Source organism: Marmota marmota, unplaced genomic scaffold, assembly GCF_001458135.2.
Source record: "Marmota marmota marmota unplaced genomic scaffold, marMar, whole genome shotgun sequence".
Lineage (NCBI taxonomy): Eukaryota > Metazoa > Chordata > Mammalia > Rodentia > Sciuridae > Marmota > Marmota marmota.
In genome coordinates, this window is record NW_025999880.1 from 15,942,725 (window position 1) to 15,965,214 (window position 22,490).

The 22,490-nt window shown below is 49.9% G+C and overlaps 2 protein-coding genes across 8 annotated transcripts; one reads left to right on the forward strand and one right to left on the reverse strand.

Moving 5' to 3' along the window:
• The first annotated feature begins 2 nt into the window (after positions 1-2).
• Plekhh3 (pleckstrin homology, MyTH4 and FERM domain containing H3) lies at positions 3-8,866 on the forward strand. Of its 6 annotated transcripts, none has more exons than XR_001504597.2 (14): positions 7-592; positions 932-1,175; positions 2,545-2,600; positions 3,081-3,160; positions 3,252-3,443; positions 3,529-3,686; positions 3,791-3,911; positions 4,901-5,207; positions 5,751-5,958; positions 6,141-6,277; positions 6,561-6,693; positions 6,889-7,328; positions 7,627-7,818; positions 8,478-8,866. XR_001504597.2 is itself a non-coding variant. In XM_015495661.2 (14 exons), exons 1-14 carry the CDS (start codon positions 504-506, stop codon positions 8,670-8,672), a joined length of 2,577 nt encoding a protein of 858 aa, XP_015351147.1. In that variant the 5' UTR covers positions 7-503; the 3' UTR covers positions 8,673-8,866. The 6 variants fall into 6 exon arrangements, 4 of the variants coding, with proteins under 4 accessions (XP_015351149.1, XP_015351147.1, XP_015351148.1 ...); XM_015495661.2 differs by having other exon boundaries at positions 6,889-7,353; XM_015495662.2 differs by having other exon boundaries at positions 6,141-6,268; positions 6,889-7,353.
• Positions 8,867-9,782: 916 nt separating this feature from the next.
• On the reverse strand, positions 9,783-15,028 carry Tubg2 (tubulin gamma 2). 2 transcript variants are annotated; one of them, XM_015495665.2, is made up of 11 exons: positions 14,745-15,028; positions 14,349-14,461; positions 13,986-14,153; positions 13,621-13,689; positions 13,131-13,210; positions 12,620-12,746; positions 11,519-11,605; positions 11,258-11,407; positions 10,696-10,848; positions 10,452-10,613; positions 9,783-10,165 (listed from the first exon to the last, which is right to left on the reverse strand). In XM_015495665.2, the coding sequence occupies exons 1-11, from the start codon at positions 14,791-14,793 to the stop codon at positions 9,968-9,970; spliced, it is 1,356 nt and encodes a 451-aa protein (XP_015351151.1). In that variant the 5' UTR covers positions 14,794-15,028; the 3' UTR covers positions 9,783-9,967. The 2 variants fall into 2 exon arrangements, with proteins under 2 accessions (XP_015351151.1, XP_048647025.1); XM_048791068.1 differs by lacking the exon at positions 10,452-10,613 and having other exon boundaries at positions 14,745-15,022.
• Between the last annotated feature and the right edge of the window lie 7,462 nt (positions 15,029-22,490).

The following is a 22,490-nucleotide window of genomic DNA, read 5'->3' on the forward strand; positions in this document are numbered from 1 at the left end:
CCAGTCCCGGGGCTGCAGGGAGCGCAGCGCGCGCCGCTGGGGCCCCGGCCACCGGACGCCCTACCGGACACGACCCTCCCTGGAGCTTGGACAACTGCCCACCTCGACACTGCACCGGACACTGCCCCCCACAGGGCTGGACACTACAACGGACACTACTTCCCAGCTCCGGACATTGCTCCCTGTTCCCCCCAGGCCCTGGACTCCTTCCCCCCCTCCCCCTACAGGGGCCCAGACGTTGAGCCCATCGCAGGCTCTAGCCAGCGTCCCCTAGCACCCTAGCCCTAGACATTGCCTCCTCCCTGTCCCCCTCTCCCACCTCCTCCTCCCGCCTCATCTTTCTCCCGCTTGGGTCGGAGCCCCGCCAGTTTCTCCGATCCCCTGCTGCTTGGCCTCGGCTGCCTGGGCCCCCATCCCCCGTCTGCTCGCCCGGATGCCTCTCCCGGGGGGGTTGTGGTGGCTCCTCTGCTGCCGTCGAGGCTTCACTCTTCTGCACCGGGACTATGGTGACGGCGAGCTTAGCGGGGACGGGGACGAGGACGAAGACGAGGAGACCTTTGAGCTACGGACCCCGAGTCCAGCGGGCGGGAGGGTAAGTCCCGGGGGGGATTTAGAGTCTTGTCTCAATCACTTTCACTACAACCGGCAGTCACGCCTGATCCCACTCCAGACTCCAGCCAAACGCTGCCGCACTCTTAGCAAACTGGGGATGTGGGAGAGATTCTTGCTTGGAGCCCAGAGCCCCCAGGAGCTCAAGGAGCAGCCCGACTTGGGATGTGCCTGTGGGCCTAGCGCCGCACACTGGGCGCTGTCCACCTGCTGGGCGCCCTGAGGCAGGGGAGGCGTCACGCGTGGCGCGACCTGGCCTTGCCTCTGCCTCTCCCTTCCCTGCCGGCTCGCGTCCCATCCCGTCTCCTTCCGCCTCCGCCAGGGCCAAAGAATGTGGCGAGGCCGGCTGGGCGGCTCGAACGCCTAGGTCCCCTCTGCTCCAAGTTGGTGAGCACTGGGGCCAGATTCGGGAGCTCCCTCCACCGGGATCTGGGCGAGGGGGAGAAGGCATCCTAGGATTGGGGTCTGCGGTGAGGACCGCACGGACAGGGAGCTGGGGGCTGTGGCCCTTTGAGGACCTCTCGTCATTACCCTGCCGCTCAGGACAGAACTTTCGGCCTTCCCTGGTGAGGCTCCTGGGAAGTCCCTGAGGGGACAGTGGGGAACACTTGGTTGCTGGGTTTTGTCAGATCTCCCCTTCCGGTCACCTGAGGCACGATTGATGTGGCAGACCTCCATCTCTGATGTCGTGCCCTTTCCCATGCTTCTATACTCTGGCAATCAATCTCTTATGTGCTGTGGCCTGGGTCAGGCTCCCATCCCCCTCAGGGGTCCCCAGCAGGCTCTGTGGCTCAGTGCCCGGGCGGGGCGGGGTGCTAGTGGAGCCTGCGCCAGCACCTGGCGAGGCAGAGGGCAGATAAATATAGAGGGGGGGAGGGAAGCAGGGGACTGCGATTACCAGGGTTGGTCTAAAAGGGTGATTAGTACCTGCCCCTCTGGTGCTGTGGCTGAAAGCTCTGCTCAGACCCTCCAGAAAATAGGTGAATGTGTTTCCAGGGAAGGCAGAGTACTCAGGCGTCCCGCAAGCTTCCAGTCTGGGCAGGGTCTGCTCTGTCAACCAAGCCATTGCTTCCTTCATGCTCCACCTCCACCCCCTCCTCCTCGAAGCTTGGGGACAGGTGTCCCTGGTCTCCCTTCCCCTCCTCCCCACTCCTGGCTGTCTAGCAGTCTGGGCACAGTAGGACCATGGCACAGTTCCTGCCTGGCTTGGCTTTGGGTTGGGTTTGAGGCTTTCTCAGACCCCAGTCTACACTTGAAGTTCCAGGAGAGCCGGTAGGGATGTGGTGAGAGAAGGACAAAATCTCAAACCACACCTGGCCTGGAAAGTGTGCGCTATTTTTCAGCCTGGCCTGCCCTTTCTGAACCCCAGCAAAGAGGTGGGGTCTCTGCTGTCCCCTGAATCTCAGGAGTGTTTTTGCGGGTGAATGTACCAAGCTCTTAAATTCCCTACATTTGTCTCCGTGCCCACCACATGCCTTCCCCTGGCCAACAAGGTAGAATGGGTGAAGGAAAAATGAGGAGGAAGGAGTGCCTTCCAGGCTGCCAAAGGGAGAAGGGACTTGGTCTACTTCTGGTGTTTCAAAGATGAGGAAATGTGTGCACAGAGAGGGAAGCGGACTTGACACAGTGAGTTAGTAGTCTAGCCAGTATTAGATCCCAGGTCTCTGACTCCCTGCCCAGGACTCTTTCCACCCTATCAGACCCCTTTGCATCTTCAAAGGGAAAGGGGGAAAGGCCGGAGCTTTGGCTTCTTAGCTCCTGGCTGGTCTTAGAGTTTGTTTGCATAGACACCCCGGATAGAGCAGCTCCTGGTCATTCAGCCCAGTCACTACCTAACTCCTTGACTTCTTCCTCCACCCCCTGAGCAGCACTGTCTTAGACACAGAATTGGGCAGGGAGGGCTCTGATGCTGAGTTTCCTTGCCTATCTCCCCAGAGTCCCCTGGATGTAACACTGACTCAGCCTGTGAGGAGCGCCGCAGTCTCTGACAGGTGAGTTTCACCTCTTCATTCTTGGTTGTTGTTGTTTCTTCTTAACTTTATTTTATTTATTATGTGGTGCTGAGGATTGAACCCAGTGCCTCACACGTGCTAGGCAAGCACTCTACCACTAAGCCACAATCCCGGCCCCATTCTTAGTTTTGAGACCCCAGCTGGTTCCTGGGACCCGCATCCTTGTGGTCTTCCCTCACTGGGTTGTGCAATAAGGGAGAGGCCCAATGCTGCCGGACGCTGTGGTTTGGCCGGGGTCCCGGGGGGCGGTCCAGTCTGGGGGCGTGGGGAGGAAGGTGGGGGGGTCCTGGCTATTTCTGGTGCAAGGTCAGAACGGCCCTGCGGTTCCCACAGCCTGGAGGAGGGGTGCCCAGCTTAGGAGCAAGCACCCAGCGCAGCCTGGGGAGCCCCTACAGAGGAGCCCCCTGGAGGCGGAGTGGAGGTCTCGCAGCCTCACTCAACTTTTCCTTTCTGATCCAGGCTGCAGAGCTGGGAGGAGACTTGGAGCCTCATTCCAGAAAAGGGTCTGCCGGAGGATGACCCCGACATCGTTGTGAAAGGTGGGGACTCCCTCAGGGCACTCTGGAGGCCCCCAGTTGTAGAGGATAATGTCTCCTTGGGCTGGCCCCTCATCTTCCTTTGTCCTCCCAGGTTGGCTGTATCGCGAGCCCCGCGGAGGAGGGGCACGGCCATGGCTGCCTCCTCGCCGAGCCTGGTTCGTGCTCACTCGTGATTCTCTGGACCACTTCAGCAGCAATGGGAAGGGTGCTCGGCGCCTCGGGAGCCTTGTACTCACCAGCCTGTGCTCAGTCACTGGCCCAGAGCGCAGGCCCAAGGAGACTGGTGAGACCTCTTGGGAACCCTCCTACCTTCCTGGCAGGGGTGACAACTGGCCCTGATTGCCCGCCATGGTCTCACTTTCCAACAGGTCTGTGGTCAGTGACTGTGTCTGGCCGGAAACACAGCGTCCGCCTCTGCTCCCCCCGCCAGGCAGAAGCTGAGCGCTGGGGGGTGGCCTTGCGTGAAGTGATCTCCTCAAAGGCTCCGCTAGAGACCCCCACCCAGCTATTGCTCAGGGACATACAGGTGAGAGAGGGAACTCAACTAAGAGCCTGGAGGGTGGTTAACTTAAAGCTTTCTTGGCACAGGGAACTCCCTTCCCCTCAGGTGACCCTCTTCCTGGTATCTAGGAGAGTTGCGGGGATCCAGAGGCGGTGGCCCTCATCTACCGTCGGAACCCGATTCTGAGGCATACCAGTGGAGCCTTGTATGCCCCACTTCTGCCCCTGCCCTATGGAGTCAGTGCCCCAGGTGAGTGGTCCTACGGCCCAGCTTTCCTGGATGGGATGAGGTAGATCATAAGTAAGAATCTGAATGCCTTAATTGGCAGGGACTTAAGTCTTCAAGGGCTCTACCGAGATCTACACTTTTCAAAGGATGAAGGTGAAACTAAGCTGATAAGAGTGGAAGGGAGGGAAAGCAGAACAGGAAAAAAAAATGGTTGTGAGTGACTATTTCTCTAAAAGATCTCATTCTGACCATTAATGATCCTTCTGGGATTTTTATCCTTTCTCTTCTATTTTTAAAATCATGGTCTTGATCTGGAGTTGTGGCTCAGTAGTAGAGCGCTTGCCTAGCATGTGTGAGGCACTGGGCTCGATTCTCAGCACCACATATAAGCAAATAAATAAAGGTCCATTAATAACTAATTAAAATTTAAAAAAAAAACATGGTCTTAATAACATGTCATATTACCTTTATGTGTGGTAGAAAAAAACACCTCTTGGGGAGAATGTGCTTGCCTCATCCAGCTATATCTCTCCCCAAAAGGGTATAGTGACTAGTCTGGGTACTAAAGCTAGAGGATTAGGGAGCTGGGATTCTGAAGAACTCTGGTTTTCTAACTCCCAGATCAGCCTGTTCTATCCCAGTTACAGAATCTGGGGTTTGAACCTACTTCCCTTAGTCTTTCTCTCTACCATACTGGTGAGACCTCTTGGGAACCCTCCTACCTTCCTGGCAGGGGTGACAACTCGCCCTGATTGCCCGCCATGGTCTCACTTTCCAACAGGTCCAGGTTTAGGAGGATAGGGAGAGAGGATTTCTGGGAGGCAAGGGTTGAAAGTTTGGCTTTGTGGGACCATTGCTTTCCCTTCACTATTCCTGTCATTCGTACCCTTCCCTTCTTGCCACCCCTGTTCCCATTATACTCCTGACCTTTCCCTGGTTTGCACCTTCCTCCCAGGGTGCACCTCTGTGTCCCCTCTCCAAACCGTCCCTCCACCCCCACCCTCCCACAGGTCCTGGCTATGCACCCTTGAGAGAGGAGGCGGTAAGGCTGTTCCTTGCGCTCCAGGCACTGGAGGGGGCAAGGCGCCCTGGGCCCCTGATGCAGGGTGTGCTCCAAACCTGTCGGGACCTGCCTGCACTCCGGGATGAACTCTTCCTGCAGCTGGCTAAGCAGACCTCAGGCCCTGCAGGTCCTCCTGGGCTCCCTGCTACCCAAGACCCTGCAACCCTGCGGTACTGGCAGCTCCTCACCTGCATGAGCTGCACCTTCCGGCCTGGGGTAGCTGTTCGGGGGCACCTCCTAGGGCATTTGGAGAGGTGAGAAGAAAGAAAAAAGTGTAAGGCCAAGGCAAAGGAGTTTCAGGGCTGGGAGAGAACTAAAGGCCTTTGCAAGGGGGTTGACAGATGGAGAACCTAGATGCAGAGAAGGGATAAATCCCCTGCTTTTGTAGGAATTGCAAGATCATATCCCACTGGTGAGCAAATGAATTACAATAAGGCACCCTCTTTGGGCAGAGGAATTATAAAAAGTCTGCTTTTCCTCATTATGCAGACCAGTACCAGGGCTTAGGAAAGCACAGTAATGTGGTTCAATTTTGGATTTCAGCGGGGAAGATCAGGAGATTTTCGAAAGTGGGTGGGGACAGTTGGGAGAAAGCTGCCAGAAGACATCGAAAGTAATTTAATTTAGCTCCATGCAAAGCCCCGGAGAAAGGCTGCCTTCAAGAAACTTGAATTGGAGGGAAGGAGTTTGACTAGATGAAATAAAATATTAATACAAGAAGGGGAGAGGGTGGGAGGAGGAATAAGAGGAGTAGGAAAGCCCTTGGAGCACTGTTCCTGTGATTCCTCCTAATACAGGACTGAGCAGGCACTGCCGAACTCGGAACTAGCGGAATATGCGCGCTTCATCAGGAAAGCTCTGGGCCGGACACGCGGCAGAGAGCTGGTGCCATCGCTGGCAGAGATTTCCGCACTGAGCCAACGACAGGAGCTGTTGTGCACGGTGCACTGTCCAGGGGCTGGTGCCTGCTCTGTGGCCATTGACTCTCACACGACAGCAGGGGAGGTGAGGCCAAAGGTCCCGGGTATCCCCAACCCTTCCTTCTAAGTTCTCATACCTGCTTCTCCTGAACCCTGGGTTGGCCCTAGTCTCTGATTCCTTATTTCTATAAGTGGGATAATGGTAGTGTCAGTTGGATCCGTATGCCTGAGGATCCAAACAAGACCCTCTTCCTCTCTTCCTTCTAGGTGGCTCGAGAGCTGGTGGGGCGGCTGGGTTTGGCCCGGAGCCGCAATGTCTTTGCGTTGTATGAACAGCGTGGTGCCCAGGAACGAGCGCTGGCTGGGGGGACCCTCATGGCCGACGTGCTCACCAGGTTTGAGAAGTAAATGTCCAGCCCAGAACTGTTCTATTAACCCATCTCCTCAGCTTAAATCACTAAGCAAACATTTATTGAGCACTTGGCATTTGTTCTAAGTTACAGACAGACTCCCTATCTGCAGTCTGTGTGTAATCTGACTTCTATGCTCACCTTTGTAGGCCACTCTTGGGGGCCCCGCCCAAAACATACGGCCACACCCCCAAACTTGTCCTGCCCCTTTCCCAAGTCGCCAGCACTCTGCTGGGCCCTGCTTCCCCATTGCCTCGTGTTCTTTTTTCTTCTGCAGTTTAGCCTCAGAGGAAGCCAGACTGGAAGACTCGCTGGACTCCGGGTGGAGACTGTGTCTGCGTCTTCACGGACCTCTGCATCCTGAGGGACTATCCCCAGACGGTCACGAACTGCCTTTCCTCTTTGAGCAGGTGAGGATCTCCGACATTCACGCCTCGGAATATACCATCTATGCCTGATCTCTTTCTAGGCCATTTCAATTAACCGTTCTGGTAACCCCACGGTAGACTGTCCCCAAACCCTTAACTTCTCAGGCTCCACCCTCCGAGGTGATTTGCGACAGTATAGTTGCCACTGCTGGCTGACGCCCGGTGCCTTCCTTGCAGGCTCATGCTCTGCTGTTGCGCGGCCGGCCGCCACCGCCCGACGACACACTGCGCGCCCTGGCGGCGCTGCGCCTGCAGAGCCTGCACCGAGACTTCTCCCCGCGGGTGCCCCTGCCTCGCCTAGACCGCCTGCTGCCGCCCCCCATCCCGCCCCCCATCCCTCCGTGCGAAGTTCAGCCCCGCCCAACTCCCAGGCCACCGCCCTCAGCCGCCCTGCTGGCCGGGGCATTCTGGAGCCCCAGCCTGGCCAAGAGGCGGGCGGAGCGGGCTCGACGCAGTGGGGCCTGCCGCACAGCAGCCCCGGAGGGAGGAGACGGAGGCGCCCGCACCGCTGCTGCTGTGCTGGGCGGCTGGAAGCGGTTACGGGGCATGGGCCGAGCTGAGGCCATGGCTGCCTACCTGGCTCTGGCGGCGCAGTGTCCGGGGTTCGGCGCTGCTCGGTATGACGTTCTGGAGCTGAGCACGGTGAGGGGGAGAAGGGAGAAGGGGACTCTGGAGGCCCAAGCCCCACACCTTTGCCCCAGAGCCATAGGCCCCCACTGTGGGTCACTTCACTTCCTACTTCCAAATGCCAGGAGACACCAGCCCTAGGGGGCTTGCACCTCCTGGACCCTAGCCCCCTTCATATTTCACTGTGTATCATAGAGGGGTCAGGGAACTCCCTGCTCACAACCATTTTCCCCTACCAAAAAGAATGCTGTCCTCTCCTTCCCCCCGACTCTGCCTATCTGTCTGCAGGAACCTGGTGGAGGTGCTCCACAGAAGCTATGCCTGGGTCTGGGAGCCAAGACCATGTCCCTCTCCCGGCCTGGTGAGACAGAACCCATCCACAGTGTCAGCTATGGTCATGTGGCCGCCTGCCAGCTAATGGGTCCCCAAACCCTAGCATTGAGGGTAGGCGAGAGTCAGCTCCTCCTGCAGAGTCCCCAGGTGAGTAGGAAGAGGCAAGCACAGAACAATCTATGGACCATCAATCATGGGTACAGCTCTAGGTACTGGGAAGCCAGCTATGATCAAAGACAAGCTCCTAGGAGCTTAGAGTGTGGGAATCAGACAATCAACAAGTAATCAAAGATCATTAAGCTAGAAGGAAAGAGTAGTATGATGGGAAGTAACTGTAGGGGCCAAGCATTAGGTAGTCAGAGCCAGATTCTCAAGAGGATGACATAAGTTAGCCACAGGAAAATCTAGGGGAATAGCATTCCAGATAAAGGGAATTGTAAGTACAAAGGCCAAGAGAGGAAAGTATACTTGGCATGATAGAGGAGCAGAAAGAAACAAGAATGATTTGGGCACAGGGGTGCACACTTGTAATCCCAGAGACTCCGGAGGCTGAGACAGGAGGATCATTAGTTTGAGGCCAGCCTCAGCAATTTAGTGATGCCCTATCTCAAAAACTTAAGGGGTGGGGGTATAGCTTAGTGGTAAAACTCCCCTGGGCTCAATTCCTAGTAGGATGGTGAGGATGGGTAAGGTTGTCAGGAGCGAGAACTTGAAGGACCCTGGTAGAGAAGCTGGAGCCCTAGAGCCTGAATGAAAGAAGAGAATCTAGTTGCTCCTGTTGTGCATTGACCTCTGCTCTCTCTTAGGTGGAAGAGATCATGCAGCTGGTGAATGCCTACTTGGCCAACCCCTTCCCCGAGAGGCCCTGCGGCAGCTCTGCTCCTCCATGCCAAGACCTGCCAGACACCTCCTCTCCCAGCCAGCACCAAGGCCTGGATGAGCCCCAGGGACAGTCTGGCTTCTTGGGCAGCTGCAGGACTGAGCCTGCCAAGAGGTCATGACTCCCCTCTTCCCTCCAGCCTGGGCCAGGACTACTCTGAGATTTGAGGAGACCATGGACCCTTTTGGCCCTGCAGGGACAGGGCACAGACCCCACACCCAAGGTCTGAAATGGGTGTGGACAATTTTATAGTTTGTTTCTTAATTTATTTGTAGAAGAGAAGCCAAAAAAAAAAAAAATCCTTATTTACACAAACCCTTCTTGTGGGAGTGTTTTCAATGGGACAAGTTGGAGCTCCATAGCTCACAGCTCCACCCCTGGGGACACCCACACTCTGGGGGTTTTATCAGACACTGAAGGGAGTCTGGACACCACAGAGCTCCACCCTCCTTGACCTTCTGGATTTAACCTCCTCTTAGCCAGTTTGCTGCTATAGAGTAATGGGCGGGGCAGGCAAGAAGACAGAATTGGAAGCTGGCAATTACTCACCCTCTCTTCTCCATCCAGTGGCAAAGGGGTGGCCCCATAGTATCCCTGAAGCTGGAGGGCTATGAGTCATTAAGACTGTCTCTGCCCATATTCTACCCTGGTGTCCAGCTTCTGATCCTGTTTGGGTTCATCTTTGTTCTGCTTACTGCTTTGGGCTTGAAATGGAGAGAAGCTTGAGGCAGGATATAGACCCAAACATTCCTCTGGCACAGAAAAAGAACTCAGGATGAGTATAGCCTACTCCTAAATTCTGTCCTGCTTATCACTTTGAGTTGAACTGGGTTGAGTTCCTGAGATTCTTATGGCCCTGGGCATCCAGAGTTCCAGCTTTTCTGACCTGCTCAGAATGAAATAGGCCCTACTTTCATAAACCCCACATCCTCTTTGCTGAATGGAGGAAACTGGAGCAGCATTGATTCAACCTGAAGCAGGAACTTAAACACTAAGGAGACAGTAGACCTCATTAACCCTCTCTACTTGAAAGCTGGCTGGGCTCCAGGGGATGAAGTTGGCCAACTTCAGTATAACAGCCTGGTTCAAGGCAAGGGACCTCAATGGAAACAGACATACTAAGACCTGGACTAGGTGGGAAGAAGTTAGAGGAAATGAAGGCAACCTTACCATCACTCACCTGAAAACTGAAGATCCCATCCCCCATAGTGACAGATCAAGCCCTGACTATATTCATCTCCAAGCTTTATAACTTTATTTGAACTGAACAAGCATATCAAGGGTCAGGAATGGAAGGGAGGAAGTTGGGCCAGTTTCTGGGGAGGAGAGGAATCCAGTAAGGTAAAGTTGGATTAGAGGGACCAGTCATGGTGGTGGCTGTGCTTCCTGTACAGGGGGGAAGAGCAAAGAGGAAAATCACTGCTCCTGGGTGCCCCAGGAGATATAGTCTGGCCGTGTGGCTGCATGGTACTCATCAATGAGCTCCTGAACAACCTCCCTGGACCTGTCCATCTCATCAAAATTGTCCTTGAAGATATCCTCTTTGCGGAACTGCTCCAGGAAGGCCCCCCGTTTCCATAGCTTGTCATACTGCTGGCAGGAACTTTCAAAGAGCTGAAAAAGAAGGAAATCTTCAGAATGGGTGCTAGTATAACACGGGGACTAGGAACAGACTGGGGGAGCTAGGTGCAGTGTCACATGCATATAATCCCAGCTACTTGGGAGGCTGTAGATTTGAGGACCACAGATTCAAGGCCAGCCAGGGCAACTTAGTGAGACCCTGTCTCAAAAATAAAAAGCAGTTCAAATCTAGGTACTGCCCAAAGGGAAAACAAAAAGGAAAGGACTGGAAGAATTTGATGAAGGTAGATAGACACTGGTAAGAAGTGACTGGACTCACTGAGGAGATACTGGTGTGGTTGGCCATCATGAGCCCACTGACCCGGTGGGCTGAGGGCAGGTAGGGAGACTTCCTCGACAGGGCCACCTGGATGCTGGCTGGGCCCCAGGGGATGAAGTTGGCCAACTTCCGTTCACGGATCCTCTGCAAGCTCTTGTGGACCTGAGGTGGGTATGGGAGCGGTGATGGTGGCCACTCCTCTACCCTGTGGATTCAGGGTACAGGGCAAAGAGGCCTCACTTACCTGGGTGGGGTCCACCTCTCCCTGGATGATGTTGAGGATGGCGATGTAGCAGTGGTTGGTCTGGCGGTCCCGGCCTGTGGACACCATCACGTTCTTGGGCTGCAGCAGCCGCCTCATGACATCCAGGACTGTGGTCTTCCTCACACTGGCCACCTGAGGGGAAAGTGGGTCACAGGGACCAGGCTGGCACTTAAGACATAGTCCAAAAGAGGAGCCAACACATGTCCCCATCCAACTCAGGATACTGTGATATATCTGTGGACAGTGTCTCTAGGTTCAGGTCTACCCCAAGACTCTGAGGCAGGAGTAGGCTCTTAGCAAACTCATGCCCCTATACAGGAGGAGAAGCCAACCCCATTCAACCCCGTGCCTGCAGGAGCCAAGGCTGAGGGAAGGTGGACACAAGTCAGCAGGCAAATGGCCTGCTTCCTGTCAGGCCCTGAGCAAGAGCCTTGGGGGGCTGCAAAGGGTAATTTTTGGGCAGAGGGGAGAAAAGAAAGTCAAAGTTCAGTATCTCTAGGCCCAGGCCAACCCTGCCTGGGACACTGAAGGCTGCTCTTACTGACTGGTCTGTAGTGAGGGGGGTGTAACCAGTCATGAGGAAGTGGAGCCGTGGTGTGGGAATGAGCGAGGCGATGAGGCCGATGAGGTCGTTGTTCATGTAGCCGGGGTAGCGCAGGGTGGTGGTGCTGGCTGACATGATGGTGGACACCTGGGGATGGGGGTGTACATCATGGGTATTGGCCCATGTGGGACCTCCCTTCCCAGATGGCCTTCTAGCAATGAGGGTTTCTGGTCCAAAGGAGTCTAGGATGGGGCTCACCAGCTGGTTGATCTGGGAGAAGGATGGGTTCTGGATGTGGAGGCGGTCTGTGGCTATCCGATTAAGGGCTGTATTGTCCAGCACCACCTGAAGGGTAGAAGGGAATTACAGCATCTTTTTGAGGAGAAAAGCGGTATAGAAATAAGGTATAGCTCAGCCATTACTAAACTCCAAAACCAGGAAGTAACTTTTTCTAATTTAAAAGGAAAGTATTTTCTTTGTGGCATCATCATGTACTTTTGGACCATGCAGGACAGTTAACAAATATGTGAGTTCACCTAGGTATTACTCACAGTGCTTGGCTCTAGAGATACCACAGAGAATAAAACAGGCATGGTCTTTGTGTCATTGGGCTTACAGTCCAATGGGACAGGTATTAATTTTTTTTTTTTTTGTACTGGGAATTTAACTCAGAGGTGCTTAACCATTGAACCACATCTCCAGTCCTTTTTATTTCTTAATCCTGGGCCCAGAGACACGGATCTTGCCTTTCTCTTCTCCCCTCTGCCCCCCAAAATTAAGTCTTGCTAAATTGCTCAGGACCTTGCTAAATTGCTGAGGCTGGCTTTGAAATTGCAGTCCTCCTGCCTCAACCTCCTTGTTGCTGGGATTACAGGTGTACACCACCATGCCTGGCCTAGACAGACATTAGGTATAAAACAACGAGCTTGGGGTGTAGGCACAGTGAGCATGTGCTTATCATGCATAAGGCCCTGGGTTCAATCTTAAGCATCAAAAAACAACATTTGTCTGTTTCATTTATTTAACAACCCGAAATATGCACAAAGAAACCTGACCTTTACTGGGCAGTTGCTGAAGCCTTTGCTAATGAAGTGATCCTTGAGTTAAGAGTTCAAACATGAGTAGGAATTGAGTGGGCAAAATAAGGGTAGGTACTCTCACTTTGTTGAGAGCCTTGCTGCCTAAAAGGACTGAAAGCAACCTGGAATTTGGGACCTTACTGCACAATTTGGCCCACATATTGTGACTTTGTTGATTTCTGTTCTCTGTAAGAGCAGGGACTTGGAAAAAGCAAGGTGCAGGTGACTGACTGGCCTACAGAGGTAGGCCAACCCTCCCAACTTGTTCTCCTTTGCTCACCACACAGTCTGCATTCTGGGTCAGCCTCTTAAGTGTGAGGAGTGAGTTGTAGGGCTGGACCACCACGTCACTCATCTCATCCTGACTGGGGAACACTGAGTACGTCTGTACCAGCTTCTTGGGATACCTGGGGGCAAGGAAGAGGGAAAAGGGGAGGGTAGACAGTGAAGTGGATGAACCCCATGACTGCCACTCTCAATCTCCTCTAGGGACAATAATGACCATTCATTTGCCATTGAGTTCTTATACAAAAGGAGTAAGAGTAGAACTAGCCTCCCCCAAAATCCCAAAATAAGCCACAAGTATCAAACCCTGTAGGCTCCCTCCCCTTCCTTTTAACCTCCTCTTCCCCCAGTTATTGCTTCCAAAGTATTCCCTGGGTGGGTTTGTCCCTATTACTCAAAGCAGAGAGGGTCCTGGCAGACCTAGCAACTCATGAGAAAAAAAGTGAAAACATGAAAATATAGTACCTAGGGAACAAGGGATAATGTCTTCTCAAATACAGGTTTACCTGTCATTCAGTCGCTCCAGAAGGTAGGAGCCTAGGCCAGAACCCGTACCTCCAGCAATGGAATGGCACAGCACAAAGCCCTGCAAGGGGAAAGGTGGAGAGGCTTCATGCTTGGCTCATTCCCTACTTCCAACACACTGTGTCTCAAGGTTTCTTCTGTGTTCATCCAGGATGAGGCTCCTTGGGAAGGTTTAGAGCCTGAACAGGTTGAATCAATTCCATGCACAAGGAGCTGATGTCACCCAGGTTATGACTTCCTTGAGAACAAGGACTGTATCTTATTTTCTTCAATGTCCCAATATCTGATGCCAACCCCGCTGCCCCAGTTGCTGGGGATCAAACCCAGGGCTTCCCTCAGGCTAGGCAAGTGCTCTATCACTGAATTACATTACCAGTCCCCCAAATGGTCTTGAATTGTCCCCTTTGTATTAACCTGTTCAGGTCACCTCCTCACCTTTCCCCCAGCCCTCTTCAGTGGGGAGGCCCTCACCTCTAGACTGTCACTTCCATCTGCTTCTCGGTCTATGATATCAAAGATGTCTTCATGGATTTTCTCACCCTGTGTAGAGACATGGGAAGGGAGGGTCAGGCTGAAGATTCTCTTGTCAATACAAAGAACTCTACTCTGGGACTTTGTTCCCACCCTGAAGCAAAGCCTCAGTGTAGTACTTAACCCAGAAAAGCTAGTTTTCAAATGATTTGCACAAAATTTGCATAAACCTTTCCCAGGCTTCTGTCACGTCAGGGTATCCATTTGTCTCTTATTTATTGTCAGTCTAGTCTGGTCAAATTCCCAAGTGGCTTGATCCTGCCTTGCCCCAGGGTGGGAATATCAAGGGTCTCTGGGATGGACACCTGGGAGAATCCCCTGGCCCAGTTGTTGCCAGCTCCTCCTCCATGTTCTGAGAGGTAGATGTTCTCCGGGTTATAGAGCTTGGCATATGGAGAGTTGAGGATGGAATGGATCACCCGGGGCTCCAGGTCCAGCAGCACTGCCCGTGGGATGTAATGCTCATCGTCAGCCTGTCATGGAGAATCCAGGAAGGGCTCAATGAGCTAGCGTGAACCAAGTTCTCCCATCTCTGGCTCCACTGACCCTCCCTCCTCAAGCCAGCTGCCCTGGCTACTCTGCCCACCAGGTTTCCCAGTACCAGGCCATTGCCCTTCCCTTCAGGCCCCTTGGGCCACTGTGGGCTTTGGCCAAGTCGCTGGGGGCACCTGGTAGAAAAAGACGTCCTTGCGGTCAGTGCCTTCGGTGGCGAACTCCTCCACGATGCCCTCGGGGCTGATACCATGCTCGGCGCACAGCTGTTTCCAGAACTCGAACCCAACTGAGAGAGGGGGGAAGACGCCCGGGTCTGCGAGAGCCGGAAGGCCTGAGGAGCCCAGCGTTAGGCTCAGAGGCAGTCACACTCAGAGGGTGGACCCAAGACGCCTGGGCCTGGGAGCCATCACAGCTCAGGGCTGGAGGCGCAGTTCTTGGTCTAGGTTATCATGCGCAGTAGGGCAGGGGGTTCATGGAAGGGAAAGAGGGACTGGTGGGTGCCAGGCATTTGAGTGCAGCCCGATGGGGCAGAACCAGAGACTGGCGGGGCCCGGCGCTCGCTTGCTCACTCTGGTTGCCGCACTGGCCCAGTTGCAGGGTGATGATCTCCCGGGGCATCGCTGTTCAGACGTGGGCGCGACAGCCCTGGCCCGGCGGGAGTCACCGCTGAGACGAATGCCTGGCAGCCTGGCGGGCAGGACGTGGGGAGCGCACGCTCTCCTCGTCTTTTGACGCGGGTACTCTGTCTGCGCGTGTGCAGTGTGGGCCTCTCCTCAGCCGGCGGGCCAAGGAGCCGAACCTGGGCATCATCTTCTCCCGTAGCAGTCGCAGCTGGATTTCGGCACAGGCGCAAACAGAGGCCACGCCTCCTTCTGTCCACGGTTCCGCGCTTGCGCAGCGAGACTTTGGGGGGCCGGGTGGGTCACCAGTTGGGTGTGGAGGAGGGGAAGGGAGGAGCGGCCGGACAGATGCTGCTGTCCAGGAGTATGCAGTTCCCTACCCCCATGTATGCAGATGAACTTCTGCCGGCTCTGCTAGGTCGAGGGACTGAATTCAAAACAACTCTCCTAATTTAAATTTCTTTTTAAAAACGGTATTACAATATTATACACAACATAAAAGTCACCATTTTAACCATTTGTAAGTATCCAGTTCTGTGGCCTTAAGTATATTCACATTGTTCCGTGAACATGACCATCGACTAGTTTTCATCCAGAACTTCTTCACTTTCCCAAACTAAAGCTCTGTACTTTCCATTCCCTTCTCCCTGCAGCCCCCGGCAATTACCATTCTACTTTCTATGAACTTGATTCCTCTACGTACCTAAAATGAGTCATACAGTATTTGTCCTTTTGTATCTGGCTTTTTTCACTTAGCATAATGCTCCAAGATTCCTCCATTTTATAGTTTGCATCAGAATTTCTTTCCCTTTTAAGGCTGAATAATATTCCATTGTAACATTGTATGCATTAATCATATTTTATTTATCCATATTCCAATAAACCCTTGGGTTGCTTTCTACTTTTTTCCACATTATGAATGATGCCGCTTTAAATGTGGATGAACAAATATCTGCTCAACTCTCTACTTTCAGTTCTTTTGGCTGTATACCCAGAAGTAGAATGCTGGATCATATGATAATTCTAATTTTTTGAGGAATTGTCATACTATTTTCCACAGCAGCTGCACAATTTTTGCATCCCCACTAGCGATGCAGAAAGGTTCCAGTTTTATCACCCACCAACACTTGTAGCTTTCTGTATTTTTGTTAATAGTCATCCTTATGATTGTGAAGTCGTATCTCATTGGGATTTCTGCTTTATTTTAAGTGACAGAAAAGTTGAAACATACAAGTATGATTTTGTATTTTATTATTTTTTTGTTTTGAAATTTTATACAAGCATATCAGATATAATATCAGAGAAAGTAGACTGCTTTTTTTTTTTTTTTTTTTAATTCTCCATTGGGGTTTTTGTGATTTAGCTATGTTTAAACAAGTAGATTTATTTCATTCTTTTCTTTTGTGGTACTGGGGATTGAACCCAAGGCACTCTACCGCTGAACTATACCCCCAGGCCTTTTTATTTTTGAAACAGGATCTTGGTAAGATGCCCAGGCTGTCCTTGAACTTGCAATTGTCCTGCCTTAGTCTCCTAAGTCACCAGGATTATAGGTGTGTGCCACCACAGTCAGCCATTCTTTTCTTTTGAATGGGTTTGTGTGTGGCTCTAGGGGTTGAACTTAGGGCCTCATACATGCTAAACATGTGCTTTACCACTGAATTATATCCAGTCCTGCTTCATTCCTTTTAACTGTTTTATAGTATATTATTGGATGAGTGAAACCAATTTATTCTTCCATAAGCAAAGGAATTGTCTGTTAGTGAATGCCTCTACAGGGGATTGTGAGCTTCAGCTGTACTAGGCTTTGCACATTTTCTCCTAGGGGTTCTGATTAGCAATAGACTTCTGATTCCCTTTACTCGTATCTACATTTGGGTTACTAGATGACAATTTTTTTTTTTCAATTTCATGGATCTGGGTGGGATTTCATGGTTGAAATTTCCAGTTATGATCACAAGTAAAACTGATTCACTTTTCTTTTGTTACTGACTGGGGATTCTTCTGTGAATTACCTGTTGATATCCTTGGCTCAGGGCTGGGTGTCGCTCAATGGTAATGCCTGTGTTTAGTAAACCCAAGGCCCTGTATCCAATTCTTTGCATCAAAAAACAACAACCACCAAAAAAAACCCCACAAAAGTTCACATAATCTTTGCCCATTTTGGGGGGGTGGGGGGATGGGAGTAAGGGTTATTTATTTTAGACATTTTAAGATATTCTGCACTTATTTTCATTGTAGTCTATGGCTTGCCTTTACATGTTGCACATTGTGTTTTTCATCATAGACAAGATTTCAATTTTTTTTCCCCCCAGTGCTGGGGATCAAACCTAGGGCCTTGGACATGAAAAGCAAGTGCTCTGCCACCGAGGTATAGCCCCAGCACATGATTTTAATTTTAATATACGTAAAGTTATCCATCTTTGCCTTTATGTTTTGCACACAAAGCTTCTCTAAAGAGCTCTTCCCCTCTCTCAATATTATACAGCTATCCTTCTATGTTTTCTTCCCAAATCTCCATAATACCTTTGCTTGTTCCCTGTAGGTCTTTAGTTCATCTGGAATTTATTTGGAGGCCTGCTGTGAGATAGGGATCTACTTTATTTTTTCCATATGGATGGCCAATTGTCTCCCAACCAATTATTGAGGAGTCAGTGCAGCCTCCGCCACCCCCAGGAACATTCCATGTCTCTGCTCCAACGTGGGCCGGCTTCTGGCCTCTCTTCTGCGCCCTCCGTCTGTCTGGCTGTCCTTGTCTGGCGAGCTTTCTCTGGGAGTCACTGCAGAACTGGCGAAAGCACTACGGCCAAGAGTCATGCTCAGACAAGGCTTTTTGTTTTCATTTCTTTCTCTTTTTAAAAGAGAACTCGGGCCGCCTTCCAGGCCCTGGTGCTCAGAATTGTCTAGGCTTCTTTAAAAGGCTCTCTGGCTCTCCCCACGGCTGTCCCCTCCCAGGCCTCAGCTTTTTGTCTCCTCTCACCCCACCTGGCCTCCAGGCTCCTCTTCCTGCTCTGACCAGGAAGATCTGAAGCATCCCCCAAGAGGTCCCTGTGGCGTGGCCTTTTCAGGGAGAGACTGGATGCTCCCTTTGAAGTTGAAGGGTGGGGTCAGAGCTCCTTCCTTAGCCTTGAGGCTCCCTTCCCCCATGGAGCTGCTCCCTAAGGGCAGCCTACCTTCAGAGGCTTTGCCAGGATCTCTCCTCTGCCCAGGTGACTTCCGAGATGAGAGTACACTGGTCTCCTCACCATGGGAGTCTCCTAGGGCTCATTTTACTGCCTGTAAAATAATAAGCTATAAGCAGTTTATAAAGGCTTGGGAAACACTAGAGTTAAATTTCACCCTTTCTCGTGATTAACAACAGTTCCTTACTCCAACTTCTGGTCTGCCAGAAGTGGGAACATTTTCTGCAAATCCTCATTTATAGGCGGACACAGCATCTTTGTTTGTTATGTGGTGCTGAGGATCGAACCCTGGCCGCACGCATGGCAGGCAAGCGCGCTACAGCTTGAGCCACATCCCCAGCTCCATTCCTCATTTATAGGGAAGCAGGTTAGAACGTGTGGACTTATCAGAGTTGGAGAAGTTTTAGTTTAAGTTTTCTCCAAGAAGCTACCTCTGGCAAGCTGGAGGCGCCTCTCCTCACAGCCTCATAGAAATGGGCTGAAAACTGAGAGGGTTATGTGCATTAGCAGAACTGACCGTAAAACCTCCCAATTATTAGCAGGATAAGCTTTCTCCATTTATTCTGAGAACTGACCAATCGATATCAGTTAAATGAGATGATGTATGAGCACTTAGCACATGTCCGACTCATAGTAAACCCTCAACAAACATTAGTTGCTGTTATTATTGTCACAAGACGCAATTAGAACTAAAGGATAGCTTGGTTGCTGCTACAGATGAAAGATCTTATTTGGGGTAAAAATAAAATGGTTACTTTAAATAAATTTTATTTAAAATCCAGATATTTATGATCCTACAGACTTGGTTTCAGATCTAACGTCTATTGAGGTTGACCAGAAATCCCAGGTTCTTGGTCCTTTTCATGTGTTTTGGACCCAGAGTCTCAAGCTCATTTACCCATGGCTTGATTGTTGAGTGTTGACTTTAATTTACTTGGCTCCAAGTTTTCTGATCCAGGTTATGATAATGTACTGGAATGTGGTGTTCCTTTGTCTGAGGGCTTGGTCTACCTTTGATAATAAATGTAGCATTTGCAAACTAACAAGTGTATTACATGTCCGGAGGCTTTATTGGACATCTCAGGTTGACTAAAATATGTTTTTGGATGCACCTTAATTTCTGGCCTTTCCCAGACACCTGGCCTGCAATATGTCGGGAGCTCAGGTATCTTGCAGAGGTGAAGAAGTGAAGTTGTTTCTCAGGGATTGGGCGGAACTTGATAAGTGGTGTGCTTATCAAGCAAAAACAGCTAATTAAAGCTGCTGCTAGTTTTGAGACTGGGATCCTGTGACCCAGGGAGTTTAACTTCCAAAATTAAAGGAAAGGAAAAATTAAAACAATGGAGGCAAAGAGCCCAAGTTCTTTATGTAAATGGAGTTGTGCTAAATTCATATTTTAGTTAGGAAGTGAACAAAATAAGCTGTTTTTTTTTTTCTGCACTGTTTTTTCAAGGAATGAGGAAAAGGAAATAAGTTGAAAAGTAATCTTGTTTGTGGATCATTTGCTCAGTCTTTTTATTTTCTTTTTAATTGATGCATATTAATTATACAGAATGGTGAATTTCATTGTGGCAAATTCATACATGCTTATAATGTAGTTTGATCAAAGTCATTCCTGTTACCATCCCTTAACCTTCCATCTCTTTCCCCCTCTTTCATTCATTTATTATGCACCTATATTATGTGGGCCACACTATTTTGAGCTGGGAAAATAGAGATAACAAACTAAAATGCTCATGGTCTCATGGAGGAAATAAATGTGCATTAAGGTTAGCACTAAGTGCAGAATAGGGGACTGAACTGGTGAGCTTGCCTTTCCTCTTGTGTTCCTGTTCCACCCAAGCCTTCATGTTTGGGAGATCTTTCTGCAATGCAAGTCTGATTCTGGCCCAGCCCTGGAAGATCCTTCAGTGCCTTCTTATTCCAAGGAGCACATCTGGGACTGGTCCCTGCCAACTCCTCTAGTTCACTACTTGACACTTTCCATGTTCATCCTAAACTCAGCATGCCATCTCCCACATTTAGCTTGCACACAGCTCCCCCAAAACATGATGCATACTTACACACCTTCTTTTCCACATGCAATCATGACATTATGCATATGGCTCTGTAACTTGTTTTTGTCCCCTACCATATGCTATGCCAGTGATAGCTCTACTTTTTCTTTCTTTTTCCCTTTCCCCTCCCCCCTCCCTCCCATTTTTTCCTGTTTGTTTCTTTCTCTTCTTTCTTTCTTTCTTTCCTTCCTTCCTTCTTTCTTTCTTTCTTTCTTTCTTTCTTTCTTTCTTTCTTCTTTCTTTCTTTCTTTCTTTCTTGTGCTGGGAATTGAACCCAGGGCCTTAAGCATGCTAGGCAAGTATTCTAATATTTTTTAACAAATGGCTACTTTGATTTTCTTCATAGGGATGATGTGATATATTTGATTGCACCTTTACTAATGGGCACGTAAACCTATAGGTTGTTTTTCACCATTATAAACACCAGCTGCAGCAGATATCCTTGTGTGTGTATATATATATATATATATATATATATATATATATATGCATGTCCTAGAATTTATGTAGGATAGATTCCTCAAAGTGGAATTGCTGGATCAAAACAAAAATTAAAAAGGTCTGGGGATACAGCTCAGTGGTAGAGAACCCCTGGGATCAATCCCCAGTACCACAAAAAAAGAAAAATAGTATACAGATGCAGCTTCTTTAGCACTGGAGATTATCAGTCTTTTAAATGTGTGTGTTCATCTTTTTGCCTTAAATTTGTTTTTTTCTGATTAGTGAGACTGAACCTCTTTTTATATATATTTTTGCATTTATCATGACCTGTTTATTCCCTTTACCCATTTTTGTTCTGAGTGTTTTCTCCTTATTTCTGAGTGTTTTCTTCTTGTTGATTTGTATATTCCTCTGTTTTCTACACTTGGTGAACTCCTTTCAGGCCTTCCAGATCTGGGCAGGTGCCCCCTGCCTCCAAAAAATATCCTAAATCTTTGGCCTCTCCTTGTACCGTCTTTCCCCCCTTACCAAGTTCAGTCCCCTATTCTGCACTTAGTGCTAACCGTAATGCACATTTATTTCCTCCATGAGACCATGAGCATTTTAGTTTGTTATCTCTATTTTCCCAGCTCAAAATAGTGTGGCCCACATAATATAGGTGCATAATAAATGAATGAAAGAGGGGGAAAGAGATGGAAGGTTAAGGGATGGTAACAGGAATGACTTTGATCAAACTACATTATAAGCATGTATGAATTTGCCACAATGAAATTCACCATTCTGTATAATTAATATGCATCAATTAAAAAGAAAAAAAAAAGACTGAGCAAATGATCCACAAACAAGATTACTTTTCAACTTATTTCCTTTTCCTCATTCCTTGAAAAAACAGTGCAGAAAAAAAAAAAAACAGCTTATTTTGTTCACTTCCTAACTAAAATATGAAATGAAAAGGGCCCTTCCCCAGGACAAAGAGCATAAAGTGTCTACAATTACTGAATGAAAGAATCTACAGAGTTCAAGGTGGTTGACCAGGTAGTAGGAGTGGGGGAGAGGGGGAGTCTGAGCTGATTTCAATTTTGGTACACTGGGTGAAGGTAGGACCACTGACCGACACAGGGAATTTAGGAGGACAGTGTTTGCACAAGTTGACTTTGAAAGGCCTGAGACATGTCCAGTAGAGTTAGAAGGGTCCAAATAGGCAACAGAGAACACACAATCCTCAGCTAAATAATAAGATAAAGGCAGAGGCCCAGCACGGTGGCACATGCCTGTAATCCCAGCGGCTGGGGAGGCTGAGACAGAATGATTGGGAGTTCAAAGCCAGCCTCAGCAATGGTGAGGTGCTAGGCAACTCAGTGAGACCCTGTCTCTAAATAAAATACAATATAAGGCTGGGGATGTGGCTCAGTAGCAGAGTGTCCCTGAGTTCAATCCCCGGTACCAAAAAAATATATAGGTAGAGAGCCATCTGCACCCAGGTTAAAGCCATAGGCATGAATAGAGTCTCCCAGGAAGAATGCATGGTGTGGGATGATCCTAGGTTGGAAGAGGACTGGAATAGAACCTGATATAATACTTAAGAGGAAAGAAATAAAACTATGCAAAAAATAAATAAATAAATAAATAAAGGAAGTTACAAAAAAGCAGGACACAGCGTGTATTAGTAATATTTGATTGCTTATCTTCTTCATGACTGACAGAGTCTTGTTTTGGTTTTTGTTTGTTTTTGTGTTTGTGTTTGTTTTTGTGGTACCAAGAACTGTACCCAGGGGCACTCTGCCACTGAGCTACATCCCCAGCCATTTTTATTTTTTTATTCTGAGACAGGATCTTGCTAAATTTCCTGGGCTAGCCTTGAACTTGTGATCCTCTTGCCTCAGCCTTCCAAGTTGCTGAGATTACAAATGTGGATCACCAGGCCAGGCAGAGCCCTGGTTTTGTTTTGCATTTCACACTTCATCCAAATTGTTCAGTGGTAAATCCTGATTAATGCAGGCCAATCATTATGGTAT

Coding starts and splice junctions, on each gene's coding strand:
- Tubg2 (XM_015495665.2), bottom strand. CDS start 14,793: ATGCCCCGGGAGATCATCACCCTGCAACTGGGCCAGTGCGGCAACCAG. Junction 13,690..13,985: donor GGGCCAGGGGATTCTCCCAG/GTGTCCATCCCA, acceptor GTCTCTACACAG/GGTGAGAAAATCCATGAAGA. Junction 10,614..10,695: donor GAGAGGTGGACCCCACCCAG/GTAAGTGAGGCC, acceptor TACCCACCTCAG/GTCCACAAGAGCTTGCAGAG.
- Plekhh3 (XM_015495661.2), top strand. CDS start 504: ATGGTGACGGCGAGCTTAGCGGGGACGGGGACGAGGACGAAGACGAGG. Junction 593..931: donor CGAGTCCAGCGGGCGGGAGG/GTAAGTCCCGGG, acceptor CGCCTCCGCCAG/GGCCAAAGAATGTGGCGAGG. Junction 5,208..5,750: donor CTCCTAGGGCATTTGGAGAG/GTGAGAAGAAAG, acceptor CTCCTAATACAG/GACTGAGCAGGCACTGCCGA.